General features: G+C 32.4%; 1 protein-coding gene across 2 annotated transcripts in view; it reads left to right on the top strand.

The window, feature by feature from the left end:
• COL4A2 (collagen type IV alpha 2 chain) overlaps positions 1 to 25,858 on the top strand; it is a 276,248-nt gene that overhangs the window by 152,860 nt on the left and 97,530 nt on the right. For both annotated transcript variants that reach the window (XM_074299526.1, XM_074299527.1), the window contains exons 5-15: positions 5,004 to 5,138; positions 5,222 to 5,266; positions 9,300 to 9,416; positions 11,572 to 11,643; positions 14,723 to 14,758; positions 14,851 to 14,913; positions 17,048 to 17,083; positions 20,048 to 20,089; positions 20,865 to 20,963; positions 23,084 to 23,119; positions 24,544 to 24,594. In XM_074299526.1, coding sequence (XP_074155627.1) covers positions 5,004 to 5,138; positions 5,222 to 5,266; positions 9,300 to 9,416; positions 11,572 to 11,643; positions 14,723 to 14,758; positions 14,851 to 14,913; positions 17,048 to 17,083; positions 20,048 to 20,089; positions 20,865 to 20,963; positions 23,084 to 23,119; positions 24,544 to 24,594 — 732 coding nt within the window. The remainder of the gene's footprint in view (positions 1 to 5,003; positions 5,139 to 5,221; positions 5,267 to 9,299; positions 9,417 to 11,571; positions 11,644 to 14,722; positions 14,759 to 14,850; positions 14,914 to 17,047; positions 17,084 to 20,047; positions 20,090 to 20,864; positions 20,964 to 23,083; positions 23,120 to 24,543; positions 24,595 to 25,858) is intronic.

Here is a 25,858-nt window from a genome sequence, read left to right on the forward strand (position 1 = left end):
TATCTTTTCTCCATCTTATATTTGTGAAATAGATTTTTTTTGAATCTAAGATGCTTTTTAATTATTCCTGATAAATTTCATCATAATCAAGTCAGACCATTGATCTAGTCCCTAGCTTCTTTAACTGTGGGTCACAAATCATAAGGATCATATACTATGATTAGATGGAATTTATACCAAGAATATTGAGCTGATTCATTATTAGGAAAACTATTAGCATAATTGATTATATCAATGACAAAGCCATCAGAAATCATAGGATTATTTCAATAGATGCAGAAAAAAATCTTTGACAAAATGTAGCACCCATTTCTATTAATAAAAAACATTAGAAAGCATAAGGACAAATAAAATCTTACCTTAAAATGATAAGTAATATTTATCTAAAACTATCAGCAGGCATTATATATAATGGGGATAAGCCAGAAGCCTTCCCAGTATAATCAGGGGTAAAGCAAAGATGCTCTTTACCACCTCTATTATTTAGTATTTTACTAGAAATGTCAGCTATAATAATAAGGGAAGAAAAAGAAATTAAAAGAATTAAAATAGACAATGAAGAAACAAAACTATCACTCTTTGCAGATGATACAATGTTATATTTAGAAAATCCTAGAGAATCAACTAAAAATATGCTTGAAATTATTTACTTTAGCAAAGTTCCAGGATACAAAATAAACCCACATAAATCATCAGCATTTCTATAGATTACCAACAAAGTCCAATAACAAGAGATAAAAAGAGAAATTCTATTTAAAATAACTGTAGACAACATAAAATACTTGAGATTCCACCTGCCAAGACAAACCTAGAAACTATGCAAACACAACTATAGAACACTTGTATAAAAATAAACCAATTTTTATACAAATAAACTCAGAACTAAATAATTAGAAAAATATTAATTGCTTATGGGTAGCCTGAGCCAATATAATATAACCCAAATAAATCTATTCATTCAGTGCCTTACCAATCAAACTATCAAATGTTATTTTATAGAGATAGAAAAAAATAATAAAATTCATCTGGAAGAACAAAAGCTCAAAGATATAAAGGAGATGTGAATGGGGAAAAAAACTGCAAAAGAAGGTTATCTAGCCATTCCAGATCACAAACTATATTATAAAGTGGTTATCATCAAAACAATCTAATTTTGATCAAGAAATAGAGTGGTGGGTCAGTGAAATAAATGAGATACAAATTACATCATAGTAAATGACCATAGTAATCTAATATATGATAAATCCAAAGATACAAGTTTTTAGGACAAAAATTCATTATTTGACAAAAATTTCTGGAAAACTGTAAAATAGTATGGCAGAAATTAGGTATTGAGCAACATCTCATACCCTTTACCAAGATGAAGTCAAAAGTGGAACATGATTTATACATAAAAGTAATTCCATAAGGAAATTAAGAGAGCATGAAATATTTCTCAGATTATTCATAAGGGAATAATTCAGGACCAAAGAAATTTTGGAGAACATAACAAAATGTGAAATAGTGGTTATATAAAATTAAAAGGTTTTACATAATTGACCACGTATAATCTATATCTGATTGCTTATATCTCAGGGAAATTTGAGAAACAAGGGAGAGAGAAAATTTAGAACTCAAATCCTTAAATAAAAATGCTAAAAAAAAATTGGGGGGGAAAATAAAATAGTAGAGATTTTAAAAAGAACATTCTTATCTGAAGAGAAGTTTTAAAGAAGTCCTTTCAATTTCTTTTGCTGACACACTTTGCAGCTGATGACAAATAGCTCCCAAAATCAACTCAAAGAGGAAATTCCTGGGGAAGTATTGTACAATAGATTAAAAACCCAGTGTACTTATTTAGAAGCCTTATTTTCTGCTGTGCAATTTAATTTAGCAAACATTTACTTAATACCTTTAGTGTACCAGGCATATAGCACCATTACTAGATACAAAAAATAAAATAAAATAAAATAAAGTTATAGATTCTGCTCTTAAAAAGTTCTTCATCTGTAAAATTATGGGGTTAGATTCAATCTCTAAAGTTCTTCCCAGCTCTGAAGTTTCTAGTATGAAGACGCATATGTGAATAGTTATGGTACTAAATTATGTGTGCATGCAAAGGAGAGATACAGAAATGATGCTGAGAAATGAATGGAGAATAGAGTCCTTCTATCTAAGTGGGAAGATCAGAAAATCTTGAGTTGAGCCATGATAGTAGGAAATAATTTTACAGTCAGAGGATTATTTGGTAAAAGGCTCAGAAGACCAGCATAAGAACAGAATAAATGTAAGGAATGACAGTTGCACTGAAACACATAGGGTATGAAGGATGAGAAAAATAGTTTGAAATCATAATAGTATTTAAATAAATAATTAAAAGGCATAATGGAGCTAGACCTGGAGTAGGCTTCAAACCTTAGCTCAAGAAAAAATATATTGTGTTCATTGTCAGTGGAGATCTCAGTAGAGTAGAAAGAACGAAGAAGAGGATTTAAGGGCAACAACTTTATCCTTTAAGAGACTGGCTACTCTTTTACATTTCTTATACAGACAGAGTCTTAAAGTAAATTAAAATAAAGTTAATAAAATGTAGATAGAAATAGCAGCTCATCTGTGTGGCTTATCAGACAAATTAAATTAGACAAATTAAAACAGTTTTAAGTGTGAATTGAATTTTTCTTGAAGCTTCTGAAATTGATTCACCTGTTTTAAGCATGAGGTTGTATAATTATTCTGTGTCTGAACATTACTAATTAAAATCCTCAGAATCTTAGTAAAAATGTCTCAGAATTTTAGGTGTAATCCTAGCTGCAGTCCTGATATTTAAACAATATGTATTCAAATCTGTACATATATCTTTGAGGCTATTCCATCCCAAACTGACCCATTCTCTGCCATGCACATTCCAGTTTCTTTTACTGGGCATGAAAATCTACCATGGTGTTTATTCTTTCTCAAGATTAAATTTTTTAGTAGAAAACACTTGCATTTAATGGGAAAAATAAATAAATTTAATGGGAAAAGAAATTGTACTTTTTTCCTCTTCCTAACTCAATCAGTCTTTTCCCTAAGAGAAAGTTGAATGAGATATTCTCCAAGGGTTCCTGCAGCTCTAGAAGTCTATGACTCTTTATGGGCCAATTAATTGCTTTATTGAAGAAGTCAAGAAAAAATTGATGGACATTGATCTGCTATTTTCTCTAGAATATATTTGCCTGAGAGAAATATTTTTATTTGGGGAATGAGTTAATCTTCATACATTGTATTTACCATATTATACAATTATAATCTTGATGGGATCACTATACATACATTAGATTGATAAAAAGAGATGACATATAATTCTACATTGAATACTTTCACACTTGCTGTTATAATAATGATAATGATTGTATTTATACAGCTTTTTGAGATTTATAAAGTGTTTTAAAATTATTATCTCACTTCTCACAATAATCCTGAGAGGTAGGTACTATTACCCTCATTTTACAAATGGGAATATTGAAACAGCAGAGGTCATGTGACTTGCTCAGAGTTATGCAATTGGTAAATGACTGAGGCCAGATACAAATTCAGATATTCCTAATTTCAGATCCAGTGCTCTGTGCATGATTGTGGCAGTTATTTTCAAATATGTCACCAAAATTTCCAGACAAAAAGCTTGTTTCCTCATTCCTTGCAAATAATTAAACTAGTCTGCCAGTCTTTGTCTTAATTTTATTTTTATAACAAGTTAATACAAAAGGAAAGGGAGAGGGGGAAGTAACTTTTCCAGTCCATGCTTGGAACTAAGGATGGAAGTCGTCTGGCAATGGTGATGATTAACACTAAGGAAAATCCCTTTTCTTTACCCGATCATTCCAGATGGACTTTATTGGCAAATAAAGGACAGGATATCCTATGGAAAGCCTAGTCAGCTAACAACTTAAACATTTAAAGTCATCATATCCTTTGGCACAGAAGTGTAATTACTCTGATTACAGTAAAAGGCCTCTACTTTAATCAGACTAGTGAAACATTGAGCATATGGGGAAACAATGTGAGTTGTGATTCTCAAAAACACAGCACATTACCTAGTTTCTCCATAGGCTTACTCTAAACACTGTCTAGAACTTTGGGTAAATAGTTCCATCCAGTCAGAAGCTCACCCTCCATGCTGAAGTGACATCCTCCATGAATAGGAAAGTCCAGGATTGTATTCCAAATGTCTTTCCATCCAAAAATGAAAGGTCATAAAAAGAAAACTTTGATCTTCAGAGACTGATTGACAATGCAAGGAAAATGACTAAATGATAGGGTTAGTTACTTATCACAAATCAAAAATTACCCAGAAAAGAGTAATGGATACTGGACAGAATTGTGATTTTTCATAGTTAGAATATAAATATTGCATTTAGGTTAATGAAGGATTTGTTTCCTTCTGATCTACCTTATAGAAGAAGTCTTATATAGCTAGAAATGTCATTAAGAAAAAGAAGAATGGCAGAAATGGTGAGGAAATTATGTTATTGTTTGCACATAGTTGTCATTTCTGCAGTTTTAAGGTCCAAAAGTTTAAAGCTGCACTAAGACTTGTGGGTTTACTTGTAGGAGGAAAAAAAAGGAGGGATGATTTTGTAGTACTCGATAGTTCCTAAAACACTCTCCCATATATTATTATATTTGTACCTTGAGATATTCATATATAGAAGAGATATTAATACCTCCATTTTACTAATGAAAAAGTGAAATTTCAAACATATTAGTTAATTTGCCAATGTCCATGAGGTTTGCTGCTTTATATCTTAACCTATTGTCATTTGTAGGATCTTAGGACACTTTTTTATTTCATTCTGAAAGACTACTCTGACTGTTGTGCTAAAAAGTACATAGTGGATCTTACACATTATTGTAGGTAGCACACCACCTCTTCTGAATGATATGCTTTATCTAAGATTGTTATTTTAAAGTAAATCACTAACAACAATGCCTGCTCACTGTGATCCTTCATGTAAATAATTCTATATTTTTGTGGTTTTTTTCAGGGTCAACCAGGACCAGTTGGGCCACAAGGGTATGATGGACCACCAGGGCTACAAGGTATTCCTGGATTACAAGGACGCAAAGGTGATAAGGGTGAACGGGGAGCACCAGGAATAACAGGTCCTAAAGGAGATGTGGTACGTTCATTATTAATATTTTATGTAGCTTTCTTAAGTATAATCAAAGCTTCCATCTCAAGTTTGATTTCTTTCTTTTTTAGGGACAAAGAGGTGTTTCTGGATTTCCTGGAGCGGATGGAATTCCTGTAAGCAATAGATTTCCTAAATTATTTTTAAATATTCTCTATGTTGTGAGCAGGATAAAGCCATTGTAATTCAAGTTTCCTTCTCCCTTTTTTCTTATTTCTACATTAAAATTCTTAGGAAATAAATATTAAAATGCCTTTTTATACTTTCCTTAATTTTACATTAAAGTACTTGCTGAATTTTCAGATTAATTAATTATCTTATAATTTTGGATTCAAAACTCAATTTTCAGAATTAAAGTTATTTTCTTTAAAACAAGATATTCTACAAAAATAAAAGCTACAACTTTAACCAGAAATATCCTGGGAAAGATAAAATGCAATAATATTTTACATCATATTATAAGTCCCAAAGATACATCTATACACAAATGTATTCATATATGTCATCTACAGTATTGTTAAGGTTAAAAGTCTAAAAAGTCATTCATGAAAATTTTGCATAAAATAAAAAGGTGTCTTCAAGGCATCTGAACATAAAAAAATCACCCATAAAATTTGTGCAGTTTTTCATGTTTTCTGAGGTAAACATAAAAAGGGAAAAAAAAGAAAAAGAAAAGGCATGCTTTGTTCATGGGAAAATCTCAAAATGTAATAAAATGTGTTTTTTTAACCTAGTTTATTTTACTTCTTGTGGCATAGAAAAAATAAACAAAACAGCCTGACTCATAGCCTTCTTCACAGGAGTCCCTGAACAGATTTCCCAGGCCTGGTTTCCTGACCAGTGCTCTGACATCAAGGTCTCTGTTTATCACATACTCCCATCTTCCTCTTATCCTGACATTTTTTTTTTAGCATTAAGACATCTGCTTCATTCTTGTCCCTATTCCCATATTGTCTTGATCTCACCCATATTCATATTCATAATCTCTCTCCCCCCTTCTCTCTTCTCTCTTTCTTGCTCTCTCTCTTCACTCTCTTTCTCTCTCTTCATCTCTCCTTTTCTCCCTCCTTTCCTCCCTTTCTCCCTTCTTCCCTCTCTTTCTCTCTCTCCTCTTCCTCCTCCTCCTCCTTTTGCTTTCTTCTTTTTTCTTTTCTTTTCTCTTCTCTTCTCTCTCTTTCTCTTTCTCTCTCTCTCTCTCTCTCTCTCTCTCTCTCTCTCTCTCTCTCTCTCTCTCTCTCTCTCTCTCTCTCTCTCTCTCCTTCATTCACATCAACATCTTTTATATGTCTCTCTCTATTTCAAAGGCTTCCCTTCATGATAAGATTACTAATTTGTGAGAACCTAGAAAGATAATCATGGAATTTTCAGGGGGAATCAGCATTATAAGACCTCATCTCTTCAAATTACAATTTCCACAATTAAAGTCAAGTTTCACAACAGTTGAAAAAATGAAGCAAAAGACTGGAGATTATTTTTGTCCAAACATGACACATGCTGATCTCAAGGGGTCACATGAAGGGTGGACTGTTACAGCTGGAATAGAATAAACATCTAAATTAAATTATGCTATTATGAACTTGTCAAGAAATAACTGTGGCATCAGTCAGAATATTTAAAAATCAACCAACACCTATCATTTTATCTCATGAAAGTTTTTTAAAAGGATGAAAGAATTATAATACCAAATTTCTGAATAAAAATCCTAAAAAATCATCAGGAACAATTTTTTCAAATCTTTAGATTTCATATATTCATAGAATCAAAGACTTGATAGACATCTTAATAAGAACATCTATAAGATTCCAAACAGATTGGAGGTCATCTAACTTTCATCAGTAAATAAAGTGAAACTGATTGATTTAGTTATTAAATGCAAGCTTCTGAAAGGCAAGAAATAACTAGCTTTAGTATTTCTTTTCTGAGTACCAAGCACTGGACCATAGTAGATAATAAATGCTTGATTTCTATCACTACATCTGAGTTGAAACCTCAAATTAAATGCACCTGTGAATGACAGGAATATTTTCTAAAGTTTAAAGAGTCATTTAAAATCAGAGGAAACAATTCCCCAAACCAGAGAGAAAATAATTAGCATGTGGTCACCAAGAACTACAAGTACAAAGAGGTAAAAATGGCCCATGATCCAGCGCCTCTGGGTGTTGCTTGAGATAGCCAGCTTGCTTCAGATATAGTAATCTGATACAAATGATTAAACCTATGTGACTTTACTAGCTCCTTTGGATCATAACCATATGCTACAACTGAGTAACCAACAAAAGTCTGGGATAATTGTAGCTATTTAGAAGTTATATACAAGAAGTGATATGCAAAGGAATCCTGGAATTCGATCAGAGAAATGTAGTTTGAAGAATCAGAAATGGACTTAAAGTTGAAAAATATTTGAAAGTCTTATTTGGAGCATAATCTTAAACCCAGGACAAACTGGGATTTCAGTTCAAGTTACATAGTCCACCAGAAAGGAAAAAAGTAGACAGTTCAAATCCAGGGGAAAGCATTTTAAAATGTAGTGTTCTTTCTGAACAAAAGTTTTGTGGAGGATAAACAGAATCATAAACAATGACAAGCTCTACAAATATTGCTAGTGGTTTCAAACCATGCTCTAGTCATTAGAGAATAGTGTGTAAAAGGAACTGCTGGCCACATGTCCGTGTTTTTAACCTTTTATTACACTACACATTTATACACTGAGTAACCATTATCAGTAACATTCCTATGGAAAAAAAAAACACTATGAAAATGAGAAGCAGCGAAGTGGATAATTAGGAAAAGAAAAGCATGAGATGGAAATAACCGAGGAATAGAAAATTTTAGAACTTAGCTTCCCATTTGAGTACTCAACCAAATGTAACTAAGAAAATCCAATGTTTTAAACAATCCTTGGGGTTCAGTTTCAGAATTGTCAGATCCCAGTATAGAGTCAAACATCCTAAAGCATCAAATTTTCCAGGCTGATACTAATATTTAGAATTTCTCAAAACCTATTGAAAATGTTTATTGAAAAAAGAATCTGTCTAGCCTTATGTTTGACATCATTAGTTAAAAATGGCTTTTGAATATTCAAGGTACTAATGATCAAAGATTCAACTATCAAAGAAAATAATAAAACTTTATATAGTCTTTAAGCACATATTAAAGCATCCTTTACTGCAAATAGGTCATCAATTTCTCAAAATATATACAGATGTCCAAAATCACTCTAAAGCATATATTTGGTTCATTATCTTGATATGTAAAATTAAGAAAAAACTATGAAGAAATCTAGTGATTTAAAAACAAAGTAGTCTCAAAAGCAAATAAATAAAAGCAAAAGCTTTTATTATGTGATACCCAAGTTTAGAACATAAACTGAGACTTCTTTTATTTCTATGAAACTGAATGGATTCAGTTAGGATGAGAATCTAATTAGTCTGACTCCCCAGTTAGCCAAAAGACATCTAATATTTTTGTTCCTTCTCCTTCCCCCACCCCCCAAAAAAACTAATTCAGGAAAGTGTATGGCAATAAAATATATTTTCTTTTTAAGTATAAAACATGAGTTTTTTTTTTTTTACTAAGGGAAATAAGATGGGATCAAAGCCACCTCCTTAATTGGCATCATGATATAACTGTATGTTGTGATTGAGTCATTTTTTTTTTGTTCAGAATCTAAAAGCTTCAAGTTGAACATCTTAATCCAAGTTGGGAAAATAGGCACAGCCAGAGTATATAGACATGAACAAGAAAATTGTGCTGTCCCTAAAAAGGAACTGAATGCTAGCATTTTTCTTATGAAGACATTTTTTTCAGTGATTTTTTTAAAAGACCAGCTCTCCCAGTTCCTCCGAACTCTCAGGGGCATTTGGGGAGCCCTCAATACATTTTTCCCTTTTAAAAGTTTAACCAAAACAAAACCATACTAATTTTCTTTAAAGACCTTTGCTTGATACTATTTTTATAATATCTAAGGCATCTGATTACAGCTGTATCTATGCTAAAATAAAGTATTCTTTACTTTTTTTTTTTTTTTTTTTTTTTGTTTCTTGTGGATTCAAGTCTACAACTCCTTGTGAGAATGTTGAAAAACTATTTTGGGGCAGGAAAACGAAAACCAGAAACAGATGGTATTAACACCCTTTCCTTCCTTCACAGGGTCATCCAGGTCAAGGTGGACCCCGGGGAAGACCAGGCAGTGATGGTTGTAATGGAACTACTGGAGATGCTGGTACACAGGGACCCCCAGGCTCTGGCGGTTTACCTGGGCTCCCTGTAAGTAGTTAGTACAAATATGTACATTTCAACTAATTGCTCTTGGAAAAAGTAGCAGACTTTGAATAAGTAACATTTGATGGACCAGTGCTTAGGATTGCTATGGTAATGGTAGAAGACCCAGAGATAGATCCTGTTTCTGATATTGGCTGTCTGAGTCAACTCAAACATGTCACTTGACTTCGTCTTTCCTCATATATAAAATAGGTTGGACCTGGTTATCTTTAAGATTCCTTCCAAACTATAACATCCTAACTTTAACTCTGTTCATTTCCCTGCAACATTATGGCTTCATTAAGATAAGAAACTAGTTACACTAAATTCTATGAAGTTTTTACTGACATGGCATGAATGCCAGGGCCATCTCCAGTCATCTTGATCTATATCTTGTCACTGGACTCAGATGGCTCTGGAGGAAAAAGTAAGGCAGATGATCTTGCACAGCCCTCCCTCACTTAAATATAATTCACTTGCATATTACGGCATCACCTCCCTGATGTCATGGTTTTCTTCAATTTGTCCTGGGAAAAATATTTCTCCAATCGGGGTAGCCACATATTCCCTTTTAAAGTGACTATTGTTAATATATTTCTTCAAAAGTATTTTATCTTTGTTTTTACATATTTTTGAGGCAACTTAAATTACTTCAATTTTCCCCTAGAGTAGAAATAGAAAGAGAATCACTTAATTCTTTCCTCTGATTTTTATGAGCTTTGCCTTCAAGTTCTCAGATAGCATATTTGAGTTTGAGGTAAAGTCAAAATATAAGTTCCCTAGATCAAAATCTTAATCTTTTCAGTTTTGTAGTGGAACCTATGACCTGAGAGAAGTTGCGTCTTCTCATCCTCTCATATTTTATTCAACTAACCACCAAAGATACTGAAATTGACAAAACTGGAAAGATTTTATAAAACATATCGCAAAACTCCTAATAATTTATCTTCATCTTTATAATCACTGTCTTCTTTAGAATAAAATATCCCTCTGATAAACGGGGTTAATCTTTCCACAATGCCTATGATAGCCTAGTGGATTTTCCTTTCTTTGTATGTTGTACCTCAAGGGCAAAATAATCAGTTATCTATCCTCCATTAAAGATTTATATCAGTATGTCATTATGGTTTGATAGTCACCATGGTTGATTGCTCTCATGCTTTTATGGTACCACTATCCAGTCTTACCAAGTAACAAAGGTTTTGAGAATGGCCCTGAGGAACAGATTGAGTATTTGTGGTCTGACACTTGAAAAGGTTCATGGCCTGAAAGTTGGCAGCTAAATTATGAATTTTTATTTTTTAACCTCAACAATTCATGGAAACAATCTACTATTTACAAAGCAAGAGGTGACGATCTATGTTATTGATAAGAGTACTCACAATGATGGAAGCCAAAGTATCGGGATTTAAATTTTATTTACAATCTCACCTTTTTTAGTATATTCATAAAGTACTTTAGGAATATTTCAGCAGTATTTCCATCTAAGGTTCCTTTTCCCATTTTACAAAACAAAATTTATGAATGGATTTCTTACACACACACACACACACACACACACACACACACACACACACACACCTCTATGTAGATTGTATTGAAGAAAAAAATCATCTATGAAATAATAATTCAGGTTCTTCCCCATGCCTAAGGGGTTATAATATCCTGCTAACTCTTCTAGAACACTAGATCAATTGAGGAAAGCCTATAATCTCTTTTAAAAGGATTATTTTAAATTCTTTTTAAAAAGAAATATAGCTGATCTTCATTTACTGAAGACTAATATTGAAGATTTATATAAATATAAAATACAAATATTTTTTATTAATTTATCTTTTGGAATTATAATTTGAAGTAATATTTAAACTAGAATCACATCACATATAAATATGATATGAAGGGTAAGGGATAACCTAAGTAACTCTCCACTCAGTACTTATCAAGGCAAGTATATAAATTGTTCAATAGAATGACTTATGATCTTTCCTAATTAGACATACATACTCCTACTATGAGAGTAGTTAGATATTGTCTACAAAAATAGAAACTGAAGTTTACTTTTACAAAAGTTTAACTAAAGCAATATTGACTATTTTGTTAAAATGCACATTTCTTTTTCTGGTTGTTGTATGTTTTATTTTTTATCTATTTGCTTATTTAGGGACCACAAGGACCCAAAGGTCAGAAAGGCGAGCCTTATGCATTTTCTCAGGCTGAACGAGATAAATACAGGGTAAGTACACAACCAATACTTTAGGGAGTTTAACCCAGTACCCATTGTTGAATTCACATGCCATTTACTTGTTTATATGAAATAATGGGCAAGGACAGTACTGTAAGAATACTAAAGAGGGAATAAACAAAAAATATTTCCATTTGGAATTCATTGCTGTACTCATATTTGAATTTCAGGTATACTCTGGGAATTCATAGCACTCTGAAAGTAGAAAGGCAACTGGGGGAGAACATAAAAGCTTCTTTATCTTTCAAACCTGTTTGGTACATCAAGTGAGATTGAATAGCATCATTGGCATCTCAAATTGATGCAAAGCACAGCTGTAAACAAAGCCATTGCATTTCTCTAAGTTTTTTGTTTAGCTGGATCGCACCTTCTCAAAATGAATATAAAAAGAAAACCAGATTTAATGGTTTCATTCAAAAGGTGTTCATGAAAATGATTATCAATATAAAGGAATTTATTTGACTTTCTCAAACATTCTTCTTTATTAATAGCTTCCTCTAGGTTATGCAAAGCATTGTTCCAACTGCTTTCTCATTCATTCATAACTGTTGAAATGTTAATGAGTCAGTGTAGAAGAATTAATTTAACTTTACCTCCACAATTGTTCATATATCTGCTCCATCCTCCTTATTTCTACTGCCTCCATATTAATATAGAATCTCATTATCACCTGCCTTGTCAGTTATTGCAATAGTTCCCCATCCTCTCTTTCTACTTTTGCTCTAAATTATCCTTCATATCATCATGCAACTTATTAACCATGTGTATATATTCAGTCCTCCAATTTCTCTATTCAAAACATTTGCAGTCATTTTCTTTGAACTACCAAACCTAGTTGAGAGTCCTCGGCCTAGAACTCAAGACCCTCCATAATCTGGAGTCATCTTACTTCTCTAACATTCTCTCTTACTGCTCTTTTCTCCATCCAATTTTAGTATCTAAACAATTGTAGTGCTCTAATTATCTATACAGAGCCTCTCAACTTACCTATTTTTGTGTATTTGCTTATATTGATTTTCATTCCTAGAATTCCCTACCCCACTCTTTCTGCTAAATTCCTCTCCTTCCAGAAGCACTCCCTTATGCCCCAAGAGAGAAAATACTATTCTCTTCTGGGACACTCCCTTTCATGTATAATACTAATGCATGTTATTGTTTTTATGTTCTCATAATTGTGCTACTGTCAGTCACATCTTCCACTAAACTAAAAATTCCATGAGAACAAGGGCCATCATTCTATCAGACCTTTGCATATCACCCAGTTCCTAAGAGTGTTCTACTGTGTTACACAGGCACTAAATAAACATTTCTTGAATTCATCTAATTGAATCCCCTGTGTATAATTCATACCAAGAATAATTCATTTACCAAAAATAACAATAGAAATAATTACCTTCAAAGAAAAATAGATTAGATATTATGACTTTGGGACAGCTAAGTGGTGCACTGGATAGTGCACCAGACCTGAAGTCAGGAAGACTCATTTTCCTGAGTTACATATATGGCTTCAGACACTTACTAGCTGTCTGATCTAGACAAGTCATTTAACCCTGTTTGCCTCAATTTCCTCATCTGTAAAATGAGTTGCAAAAGGAATCTCCAGTATCTTTGTCAAGAAAACCCCAAATGAGATCACAAAGAGTCAGACTGAACAAAAACATTATGACTTTTAATCTTTTTGTGAAGTCTCTGAGAAGGAAGCTATTTTTTGTCAGTATTTTTGTGCTTTGGGGGCTTTGTAAATTGTAAATTGGTCAGCACCAACCAGAAGTAAAATATGCCAAATTTGATTTGTTCAAAATTCTTGAACTCAACATGTTTTTGGAGATTTTTTTTCTGAGGCAATTGGAGTTAAAATGACTTGCCCAGGATCACACAGCTAAGAAGTGTTAAGTGAGATCACTCGGGTCCTCCTGAGTTCAGGGCTGGTGCTCTATCCACTGCACCACCTAACTGCCCATATTTTTGGAGATCTTATACTAGAAATCAGTTTAGGAAAATAAAGAAAGTCTGTATCTATTATGAAATATATAACATTTAGGTTATGTCTGAACAAATAAAGGGAAGCTGACTGGATCAAAGTACATCTAGTTAGGAAATATGGATAAGCATGTGTAGGCCTGTTCTTGATAAGCTAGGTAGTATCTTTTGAAGTATTGATTAAATCCTCAAAATACTTTAAGGGATCAGAGCCAAGCATTAGGAAAATTATTTTGGCAGCTATTTGAAGGTTGGATTAAAAAGGAGAAAGACTGGAATCAGAGAGACCAGTTGGGTGACTGTTCTAACAGTCCTGACAAGAAATAGTGAGGATTTGAACTGTGCTTATAACCCAAAAGGAGTAGAAAGGAGAGGAAAACTAATACTGCAAAGATCAAATCTACTGGACTTGACAACTGAGTGGATATGGACGTATAGGAGAGATTATGAGTTAAAGATAGCTGACATTTCATGCCAGTATGATTAGTAGAATGGTAGTGTCGTTAAGAGAAACCAGGAAGTCAAGACTAGGGAAAAATTTTGAGGAAAAGAATAGACATTCATTTTGAAGGGAAGAATGATGTCCCCAGGAGAGGTGTGGATGTGATATCCAGGTGGAAATGTTTTCTATTTTAGGTGGTAGAGTTGCTTCCCATAATTCTTAATGCATAATGCATCACTTTATTTTTTTGTTTGCTCATAATGGCACATCTTGTGGGGAATTACCGTTCAATTAATAAGTGTAACAATCAGTTTGATAATCATGCAGATGTAGAGGCCTTGTTATGGCCCTTTATGCATTACAAATATCGCAATAATCTTTGAATGAAGAATAATTAAAGAAAGTGAGTTTTATTTCTTGTACTTCTTGTTAGCCTTCTATAGAGAGAACACGTTAGTATTTAAAAAATCATGGACTGATAAACAAATGTTTTTACTTAATTGCAAGACTAAGTTAAAAGATAGTCTAAATTGTAATATATTTGTAATTTATTCCATCTCATAATTTTAAATGTTAGAATCAATATAAAATAATGTTTTTAAATGATCATATTCTGAATCTTATTTGTACATGTTTTATCTTCATTAGGGTGATTCAGGCGAACCTGGATTTATTGGTTTACCGGTAAGTCTTACTTGAGCTACTTTTTATTAGCTTTAGACTTCAAAATAACATTCTTCCTCTTTTATAAATATTCTTTTTTTACATTTATGTAGGGACCTTCAGGTTATCCTGGCAGTCCGGGAAAAATAGGTCCTGTTGGAGCCCCTGGGAGACCAGTAAGTCAACTTAATACATTAACTCTATCTTTGTTACTATTTACACATCCCTCCACCTATACATATGTATTTTATTATGAAATCCCCTGTCATTGTAGAAAACAAGAAGTTCAAAAATAAATAAGCAAAAAAATATGGATACATGTCATTTTTAGTAGATTTTGAGTAGGACTTGAAATGATGTCACCAGGTCACTGTAGGAAGGACAGATTTTGCTTTGGTGGCAAGTGGATACTTTAAAGATATGTGAAAAGCAATACCTGTCCAGCACTGCTTATCTATTATGTACTGTGCCTTAAGCAAGATCCTAGTATCTTTGGAAAAGAAAATTCAAGTTTGTTGAAGCAACCCTGCATACCTGGTAATAAAGGATGAACAATTTAATATCATGCTTTGCTTAGGGTCATTATAGAGAAAGGATATTGGATATCATTTAGTGGAGAGCTAGTGCAATGGCATGGCCGCATCCTGCCAATAATGCAAGTGAGTTATGATGGGGAAGATTGATAAAGTCATGTAATGGGGAAGCTAGATGGCACAATGGATAGAGCAGCAGCCCTGAAATCAGGAGGGCCTGAATTCAAATCTTGCCTCAGACCCTTAATATTTACCAGCTTTTTGATCCTAGGCAAGCCACTTAACCCCAATTGCTTCACACAAATAATAATAATAATAAATAATAATAATAATAATAATGTAATGAAAGGTCATGTTAATATCTTGCTAAAGTCATCCTCTGATTAGGGACAAGAAAATCATTTATGTCTACACAGAAAGCATCCTACTTCATTTAATCCCTAACATAGTTCTACTAGGGTTTTTTAATAGTAGATTAAAATCTCAACTTGATTTAAGGGCCAAACTAACTAGAAACTAATCCTATATGTTTCAAAGACTGATCATATTTTGAATCTCAGTTTTCCAGAGGGTCAAACAAGAGAAACTAGACTTAAACTCTAACAGGAGACTTAAACTAAATCAGATTGAAAAGCACTGTTAAATATTGAAGGGAAGATAAGAAGATGAGTTGTAACATCTGCTAGCCTGGATATCTTGAAAGTGGTTATCAAAACACTTATCTGGGAAGATTTCAATTCTATTATTTTATGAATTACAGGGATAGTTTAGATTATGTCTTGAAGTTCTTTCCAGTCCCATGTTTGCCCAGTAGTAAGAAAAATTTGGAATTTTGTTTTTCTAAACAGTTGTCTCTTGTTACAAGAATCTAATATATGGGTCAGCCACTAACCATGAAATTAAATAGCTGTTCTTAATGGAACTAAGCCAAGTATACCAGACAGTGGCTTAGAGATATCTCAACCTCCAAATACATAATTTGGTATATATATATATATATATATATATATATATATATATATATATATATATATATATATATATATATATACTTATTTACTCACACACACACACAAAAAAAAAAAACTGTGGTTTAAAAGTGAAATGTAATGTCCCTGTATGTTATAGGTGAGTCACAATAACCTGAGGCAGCATATTTCAGATTTTTAGATATACTTTTTTGTTCTTTTAATAAAAAAATTCTGGGAGTTTTGGCTAAAGTTTTGAGTTTCCTTATCAAAAGCCAACATATTCCTCCTGTCCACTTCCCTATATTCCAATTTATTTGAATGCTGTTGCTGAGACAATATGGCTGTTTCAATATCCAAGATGCTTTACAAAATGACACATGGAACTCTGACTGATGAACTGTCTATCCCACAAAATTATGGTCAAGAAGACAAGATGTTGTGAGGAATTATAAAGGATTTTAAAAGTTCCAGTCTTTGTTCTGAAGGAACTTACCATCAAATACTGGGGACAAACAAGCAAGCGCAGTCAGTAGAAGAATTCAAAAAAATAAACAAATGAATAGGAACCAAATTTAAAACAGCTTCAGAGATAGAAAAGACATCTGTCTGCATCATTAAAATTATTCCACTCATTACTTCTATCCAGTCATGTGCCCATATATACATAAATGTACTGTAAATTTCTATGGATGCTATATGTTATTTTAAATAAATAATGAATCATTTTCCTATCCTACCTCAATAAATTTTATCAAAGTCCTTTCTATAAGAAATTCAATTAAGAAATTATCTTTTTGTTTCTCTAGGGACCTCCTGGACCTCCAGGACCAAAAGGACAACCAGTAAGTCTGTGTGTGTGTGTGTGTGTGTGTGTGTGTGTGTGTGTGTGTGTGTGTGTGTGTGTGTTATTTGGAAGCAGAATGCTAGAGCTGGAATTAAAAAAAGAACTGAGTTAAAATCTTACCTCAGACACTTAACTAATTGTGTGACTCTGGACAAATCATTTAACATTTGTCTGCCTGCCTCTATTTCCTCAATTGTAAAATGAGAATAATAAAAGTATCTACTTCACAAAGTTGTTCTAAGAATCAAATAAGACATTTCCAAAGCATCTAGCCCTACCTGGCACGTAGTAGGCACAGTATTACTGCTTATTCCTTTCTCTCTCATTTATTTTGTGGGGTTTTTTTTAAATCATAAACTATTCTGCTGACATTTTTGTTGGTTATGAAGGATGCTTGTTTTTTAAGTTTTTTAAGTTTCATGTTAAGCTAGAAATGCATGTCATAACTGGTAAGATCAGTATGAGATGCAAAAATATTTTATATATCTCTGTTAGTGGTAACTTGAACAAAAATAAATTATTCTTTGGTGAACTGCTGAAATTCTTGTTTTCTGAATACAAATATGGTTCTACTAGGGTTTTTAAATAGTAGATTAAAATCTCAAGCTTTTTGTCACTGGCTTAGTTAATGTCACAGCACATGTCATCTATAAACTGAGATAGTTGATGTCTAAAAATCCAACTCTAACACTGTGATTCCACGATCATTAAGTCCACAGACTATGTTAGGTTGATAAATTTGGCTATAACTTTGGTGGATATGCTCTGTCTTAAGCATAACTATGATGTAGTAAATAGTAAATTGAACTTTAAGTCAAGAAGACCAGATTCAACTAGCTATGTGATATTGGGCAAATTCTTTATTTAAGGGAGCTGAATTAATGTCTTCTAAATTCCTTCCTGCTCTAAAACAATGATCTATGATGAATTAAATAGACAATCTAAAACAGAATGTGCTCCATTCATGAATAGATTAACAATGATTCTAGAGAAATCAGAAATATTATGCTACAACTGTTTGAACTTTGTTTTTCAAAAGAACAAATGACATTATAGGATGATGCTACATTTACAAAACATATGAGTCAGGGCAGCTAGATGGGCACAGTGGATAAAGCACCTGCCCTGGAGGCAGGATGACTTGAGTTCAAATCCATTCTCAGACACTTAATATCTCCTAGCTATGTGACTCCGGGCAAGTCACAACCCCCAGTTGCCTCATCAAAAAACAATGTATGAGTGACTTTATAGCATATATCCATGCATCAGCCACATGTAGACTTTGGATCTCTAAATGTATAAATATACAAAACCTCTAAGTATATGAATATACCAACCCTTGGATCGCTGAGTATACCAAGATTTCTGTATAGAACTTGCCATTTATATGGTCAGTTCATTGCTGATGCTGCCCTCAATGAACTGAACTCCCCAGCCTTGGCTGCTGGTCTGATCCCCATGGAGCAACAAGCTTGAGCAGGATGAGAAATTACCAGAGCCAAGAGCAGCGGATGTAGGACAGGAAAAGTGGCCAAGAAAGTGGCCTCCAAGCTCCCAAGCATAACTCCAGAGCTTCAGATCTCCCTTTGCTTCTTCAAATACAAACAGCTCTCCTCACCTCCTGACACTGTCATTTCCTGATTGCTCCTAGGGCCAGATGATGAAGCAAGAAGAGAAGGAAAGAGGGAGGGGAAAAGGGAGAGAGAGGAAACACACAAGATGCAAAGATCTGAAATTCATCCAGCTTCAAAATGGGATGGTTACATTTCTCTATTTTAATCTAAGCTTCCAACCAAGTGGGAATGACAGTGAAAGCAAAAATTAGTGAAAAGATTTGTTTTTATCTTCATAAAACACATGGATCTGGGAGAAATAGTATATTGGAAAGAGAAAGGTGAGATGAAAACTTGTAGGAAACATGTTAATTTAGGATAACAGAAGGGAGCAAAAGAAAAGAAAAAGGAATTGCAGAGGCGGGGAAAGAGTGGTCTTTCCATTTTGTGCATACAATTGTGGTTTTTTTCTTTTTGCTCCTCTAGGGGTTTACAAATAAGATATAACTACATACATATGTACATATCATATATATATATATATATGCACATGTGTATTATATATGTGTGAATATATATAAGCAATACCATGAATAGCAACATGATAAGAACTTTGATGGAATTCTCTCCTTGCATGAGAACTGAGAAGATGGCCTACATAATATAATTTGGGTCCTATAATTTAAAAATAACATGAAAAAATTGATAAGCACCCATTAATATGAAAAAAATATTTTTAAAGGAGAAAGAATGATAACATAAAACTTCTAAAATACTGGGAAAAACAGAAGACTGGCTGAGAGAAGAATAAATAATAAATGCTTATCAAATATATGAAGGCTCATCATGTAAATAATACAAGTTCCCTGGAGGAATATATAAAAGGAAGTAGGTTTGCATTGTGAGAAGAGTAATTTAGAGAGAATAAAGAACTTTCTGGTCATAAAGTTGTTTTATAACAAACTTTCAAAAGAAAGTTGTAGAATTTTCTGGAAGATCAATTGAAAGAAAAATACTCTGACCTGAATGGAGGCAATTTTCTTTAATATGAACTAGTTGACCATTTAGTTATGATACTGTTTTTCTAAAGTGCCTAATTTCAGTCTTTCACAGATAGAGCACAGTTTACTTATGCCTGATTGATCATGGCTCTTTGTTCTTGAATAAATTGTGTGTAATAATTTGGGTTCAAACACTGATTCTGCATATATGAGTATTGATGGAAATAGTTAGAAACTCTCTTCTGTCTGTTGGTTTTATTGAAGTAAAGCCAAAATATTCTGTAACCTCTGTTTCTCCTCCAATAATGTTTCATAGAGCTAGAGTTTTAATGAACATTCCTTTTAACCTCATGAATACTTACCTTTGTTCAATGTTACCTACCTACTAAAAACTATTTCTTTTTTTAGGGCAACAGAGGCCTTGGTTTTTATGGTGAAAAGGGTGAAAAGGTAAAGGATCATGGCAAATTAATGCACTGACTAGAATTATTTATGTTTAACTTTATAACTTTATTCCATGTTGATGAAAATATGCACATTTGAATCATTTTGTTTAAATTGAGGAGCCTGGTTCTTCACTATTCTAATGCAAAACCCCTATTATTGATTCATGGCTGTGATTTATATTGATTTAAAAAAAAAAGGAATGAATGAAAAGCTTAATCAGCTCATCATAGCATTGAGATTTAGGCTTAATCAATGAATGCTCTAAAGCAAGACTATATATATTCTTATTTCACAGAATTTATAGAAGATTGTGAGATACTGAGATAGGTAACCAAAAAAAAAGAAAAAGAAAAAAACAAAAGCAGAATTTTACCCTCAGGTAAATCTTTCTATAATTAGATCTTGAGGGAAGAAAAGATTATTATTACCTCTACAATAGAATATATGAGGAAAATAAATTTCTATCTATAAATTTATGATCAATAATTCAATTCAATTCATGAGAAACAATCCCCTTCATGAGCAAACATATTTTCTTTAAAAACTGTTGCTTTCATTGCTAAATTGTTTTTTTATCATTGATAAGAACCTTGATGGAATATCTCTCCTTCCATTAGAACTGAGCAGATGGCCTATGTAAAATAATTTGGGTCCTATAATTTAAAAATAACGTGAAAAAGTTGATAAGTACCCATTAATATGAAAAATATATATTTTAAAGGAGAAAGAATGATAACATAAAACCTCTAAAATACTGTTCTTTATCATTGCCTAATAGGGTGATGTTGGACGACCAGGACCCACTGGACTTGCACCAGATAGTGATCTTGCTACTTCCTTTCTTGAAAACGTGGTGGACCAACTAGATCAATATAAGGTAATTTGGTAAATAATTTGAAATAAGTAATTTTTGACATTGTAACCTTTTGTGGGCTTGAACAAGGAAACAGTGTTCAACAAAAAAATTTCAACAACAAGAAGGAATATTCTTTGCTTATAGAAGTACTAGGTGCTTTTAAGAAGGGACTAAGTAGAAGTCCCACTCAATTACTGGGACAGCATCAAACATATCTACCACTCTAATATAGTATAGAAATTTTAAATTTAAGACAATATTGATGAAGCACAAAGTTCTAAGAAAGCAGTTCAAAATGTGGAAAACTTCTAAAGGCTTCTTGTAGCCAGAAGGCTTTATTTCATAAAGGATACATGCGCAGATCTAAGTGATCCAGCTAGGATTGTGAGTCAAGTGACACTGCTTAATGGCCCAAGGCTCCCTTTGTGTGGGATAAGGTTGACTATGGGAACAGGATGCTTTTAGTTAGAGTTCACATCAATGTGACATTACAAAACCTTAATAATTATTATGTACTTAGAATTCTCATTATGGCAGAGGAAAATGAATGCAGCATAAATTCCAAGCTTAATTTATAGAAATTGTACAAATTTAACTTTTATTACAGTAAAAAATTGAATTCTGTAAAATGACATCATACTCTTTTCTCAGTGTTGTCAATGTAGTAATATTTTTTTCACCAAAGGTCAGTTAAATTCACTTTACCCAATCTCTATAATTCTTAATAATAATTTATATTCTAATTAGACATTTTTTGGAATCTGAAATAAAATAAACATCTTCAAGTCAAGCCTTTTAAAAGGCATACAAGTATTTAGTAAAAATATAAATATTTTCATTAAAGAAATGGGCTCAGATTCTTGATTGATTGAATTATAATAGGAATTATTTTTTTTTAATTCTTGCCATTTTGAGAAATATCACGTGAATTATGGAGATAACCATTTAATTGATGGCCTGCGTGATCATTATTAAAACTACTTGCATAGAGAAGATATGAAAATGAATGAATTAGCATATAAGAAACTCTTTGATTACCATTAAATCAAAACATTTTTTCTGCCTGAGAAGTCATTACTTGTCAAATTCTATTTACTTCAATAAATCTAAGAGGAAAAAAAATAAGTAAATGTTGAATTTTTAGTTAAAAAAAAACACCAACTATGAGATCAATATTTAACATTTGCTTCATACCATAGTGATATAGTATTATTCTTGGAGACAGAAAGACCTGGGTTCAAATATGACCTCAGATATTTAGTAACATTGTATGACCTAGAACAAGTCATTAAATTTCTCTGCAAGTCATTTAATCGCTCTGATCCCAGTTTCCACAAAGGAATAGTAATACTGCCTTTCTCACAGAATTGTTGTGAGGATCACTTAGACATTATATGTAAAGAGCCTTGAAAATCTTTAAAATTCTATGTAAATGTCTGTTATTATCATTATTATTATACTGTTATTTTCCATATTAAATATATTTTTGTTTTTCTGAAAGACACAGAATCCTCTTCCACAAGAAAAATAATCTTCAAATTTCAGTTATCTCCTAATAGTTAATGGAGAACTAATGGAAAACAGGGGAAAGGATCATTTCAAACAGAAGCGAATCTCAAAGTATTTATATTTAATGTAGTGATGAATTCATTATGTCTCTGCATCAAATTAACCTTCAAAATTATGTTTTATTTAAGCTAATGCCAAAAATTAGTTGATTTCTCTTGAGTATACATGGCTACCACAGTGCTTCAAATATAGACCCAGCAGAGCATAACTAGTATTGAAATTTTGCCACAGATACTTTTTATTTAATTCATCAAATTTCATGACTTTGGATATATCAGAATATATTATAAAAAGATCCAAACAAAATTATTTTTTAATTTTACTAACATAAGCTCACAAAATCATAAGCTTATAAATCACATACTTATGATTTCCAAAAATCATCTTTTAACATTAATTTTAAATTATTAAAGTCTTTTCATTTTTGATTACTATTAGAGCTAAGAATAATGTCCCCCGCCAAATAATCGCTTTCTTGAGTACATTTCATTTCACACAATAAAGTCTAATATATTTTGAAATATTTTTGTTCTTGATTTATTCATTATCTTCTCCTTTTCATCTTTTTTTAGGGTGAAAAAGGAAACTGGGGAGACCCAGGCTGGAAAGTAAGTCAGCTATAAAATATCCTTACACATGATTTTCCATGCAAAATTCTGTGTTAATTTGGGTTTTTCTTGGTTTAAAATATTAGAATATCTAGAAGTCATGTTTATAAACTATGTAACTTTTGTTTCTCATCTGTCTTTTCCCTTGTTTTTTATTTTTTCAAGTAATGGATTTGAAAAGAATTCCAGATATGGATCTCATATTAAATATTACCTAATCAACATTTCCATCATTTGCAAAACATTACCAAATGCTTCACAACACAACACTTACAGATGAACGGACTCTAGTTCTCACATTTGAGTTTGCAGTAGATCATCAAGCCCTAAGGCAATGTTGCTTTAACTCCATTATGACTTCTAATTAATTAATTCAACCTGGATTTATTAAGTATACTTCATGTGCCTGGGTTTATTCTAAACACTAGGATTATAAAACCTGTCTTCAACGAGCTTATGTTCCTAGTCGAAAGTCTGTTCAGACTACCTGATGTTATCTTTTTCCCATGTGATATTTCAAAATAACTAGCAATGCTAGTTATCATCATTTTAATAGTCAGATCAACAAACATTTATGAAGCTCATATTATTTTTCAGGCATAAATACAAGCAAAAAAAGTTTCTGTCCTCAAGAAATTTACATTCTAATGAGAAAAAAAAAAACACATAAAGAAGAGTTGAAAAGGCTATAGTGGTTAAAGATTAAAACAAACAAACAAACAAAAAAAAAACAGTGCACAGGCATTGTCTGGGAGGTTCAAAAGTAAAGACTGGCATGAAATGAAGACATTGCTGGTCTGAGACTCATCCTTAAAAATAAAGATTCTGGAGGCATCTAGGTGGGACAGTAGATAGAACACTAGCCCTGAAGTCAGGAGGACCTGAGTTCAAATCTGGCCTCAGACACTTAACATTTCCTAGTTGTGGATCACTTAACCCCAATTGCCTCAGAAAAATAAATAAATAAATAAATAGATAGATAAATAGATAAATAGATAAATAAATAAATAAATAAATAAATAAATAAATAAATGAAGAAATAAATAAATAAATAGATAGATAGATAGATAGATAGATAGATAGATAGATAGATAGATAAGTAAATAAATAAATAAATAAAGGTTCTAGGTGGAACTAGCAAAAAGCGAGAATGCTAGAGATTATTTCTAAGGTGTGAGGTCCACGGTGGAGTCCAGGGGTGGTGTGAACATTTCTGGGACATCCTAAAGAAAAACCAGTGAAAATTAGAAGTTCACCCTGGAGAGGCTATATGAAAGTTATTGTGAAAGTTATGTTAGTAACATTTGCAGTTTAAAAACAAAACTGAACCTTCTGGAAAAGTGAAGAATTAGTCACACTACCAATTAGAATAAATACCATATACTAGATCATGTACTAATCTATCTGTACACTTTTTCTCTTAGGGAATTTCAGGAAAAGGTGAAGAAGGAATAGTGGGCTTTCCAGGACAACGGGTAAATCACTCACTTTATAAACATGTATATTGTTAAAATCTAAATTTGTGGTATATGGGAGTAAAAGGCAGAAGTGTTTCCACTGATTTTCTAGCTTTGCAACCAAAAACCAGAATTACAAAGACTTTTTAGGGCTTGGAGGTTCTTCCACATTGGCCTGAATTCCATGGAAATAGTAAAAGGGTAGATTATATGAAAGTTTGTTCCTAAATCAAAATTCTTCAAGAATAAAGGAAGCCTTTTATTTGCATAGTCTACATATTTCTATATTTAATTTCTCTCCCTACTCTTTGCACCATGCAGTCCCATGTACCTAAGCTTCCATAACCCCCAGAAAAGGGGAAAATTGACATTAGTGATTCTTTACCCTTCTTTGAAAACTCTATAAAAATATGATTCAGAAGTTTTTTAGGTAGTCTTAGAAGCATTCTCTTTTAATTGAATACGTATGGCAGCTTCCTTTTGTGTAAATTGTTCTTTACACAAAGGAGGAACCTCAATAACTATTTTATTCCTACAAGAGTTACAGGTTTTTTTTCTCAGGAAAATATGACACATTGAAGAATATTCTTAGTTTTCAAAACAATACTGTATATTTACTTTGTGGCTACATGTTTGTCCTTTAATTTCAACGTTTAGATTATTTCTTGATATAAAGAATTGCTTCAGAATAACTCCCATAAATCATTGATTCCTATACCTCTATTTTCATATAGATTAGTACAATCACAATGTGTCCTATTGGGATATCTTGCTATTTGAACTAGGTTTTCTCCCAATTCAAGGAGACTGAAACAAAAGAATGAGATATAAATCTTTGGAATAAATAAGTGAAGGCTAACTAAGATATTAACTATAAAACTAACAAAAAATAATTGATTCAGTAAAACTAAAAATTTGGGAGCAGATACCTTCTTCTAGAGAAAATAATTCCAAAAATGCATCCACTAGTTTGATATTAAAATGTTCAGGATATGAAAATAAGTTCATCTGTCCTTCAAGGTGTAACCGGAATATCTTTGCCAAAGTGAAAGTCCACCAGTACCTGTGGTGTAGCTCTCTTCTTGCTGTATCTTATACCCACTACTTCATTGTCATTCTTTCCTCACTGCACAGGGCTACTTCTATATAACCCTATATAGCATATAGCTGTATGTTTCTATATACATGTTTTGAAACTATTATCTTTTTTAAGGTTAAAAGTCACTTAAAAGTTCAAATAAACTTTGAGGGAGAAACGAAAAAATGTTCTATAATAAAGTCT

The sequence above is a fragment of the Sminthopsis crassicaudata genome, chromosome 3 (genome assembly GCF_048593235.1).
Source record: "Sminthopsis crassicaudata isolate SCR6 chromosome 3, ASM4859323v1, whole genome shotgun sequence".
Lineage (NCBI taxonomy): Eukaryota > Metazoa > Chordata > Mammalia > Dasyuromorphia > Dasyuridae > Sminthopsis > Sminthopsis crassicaudata.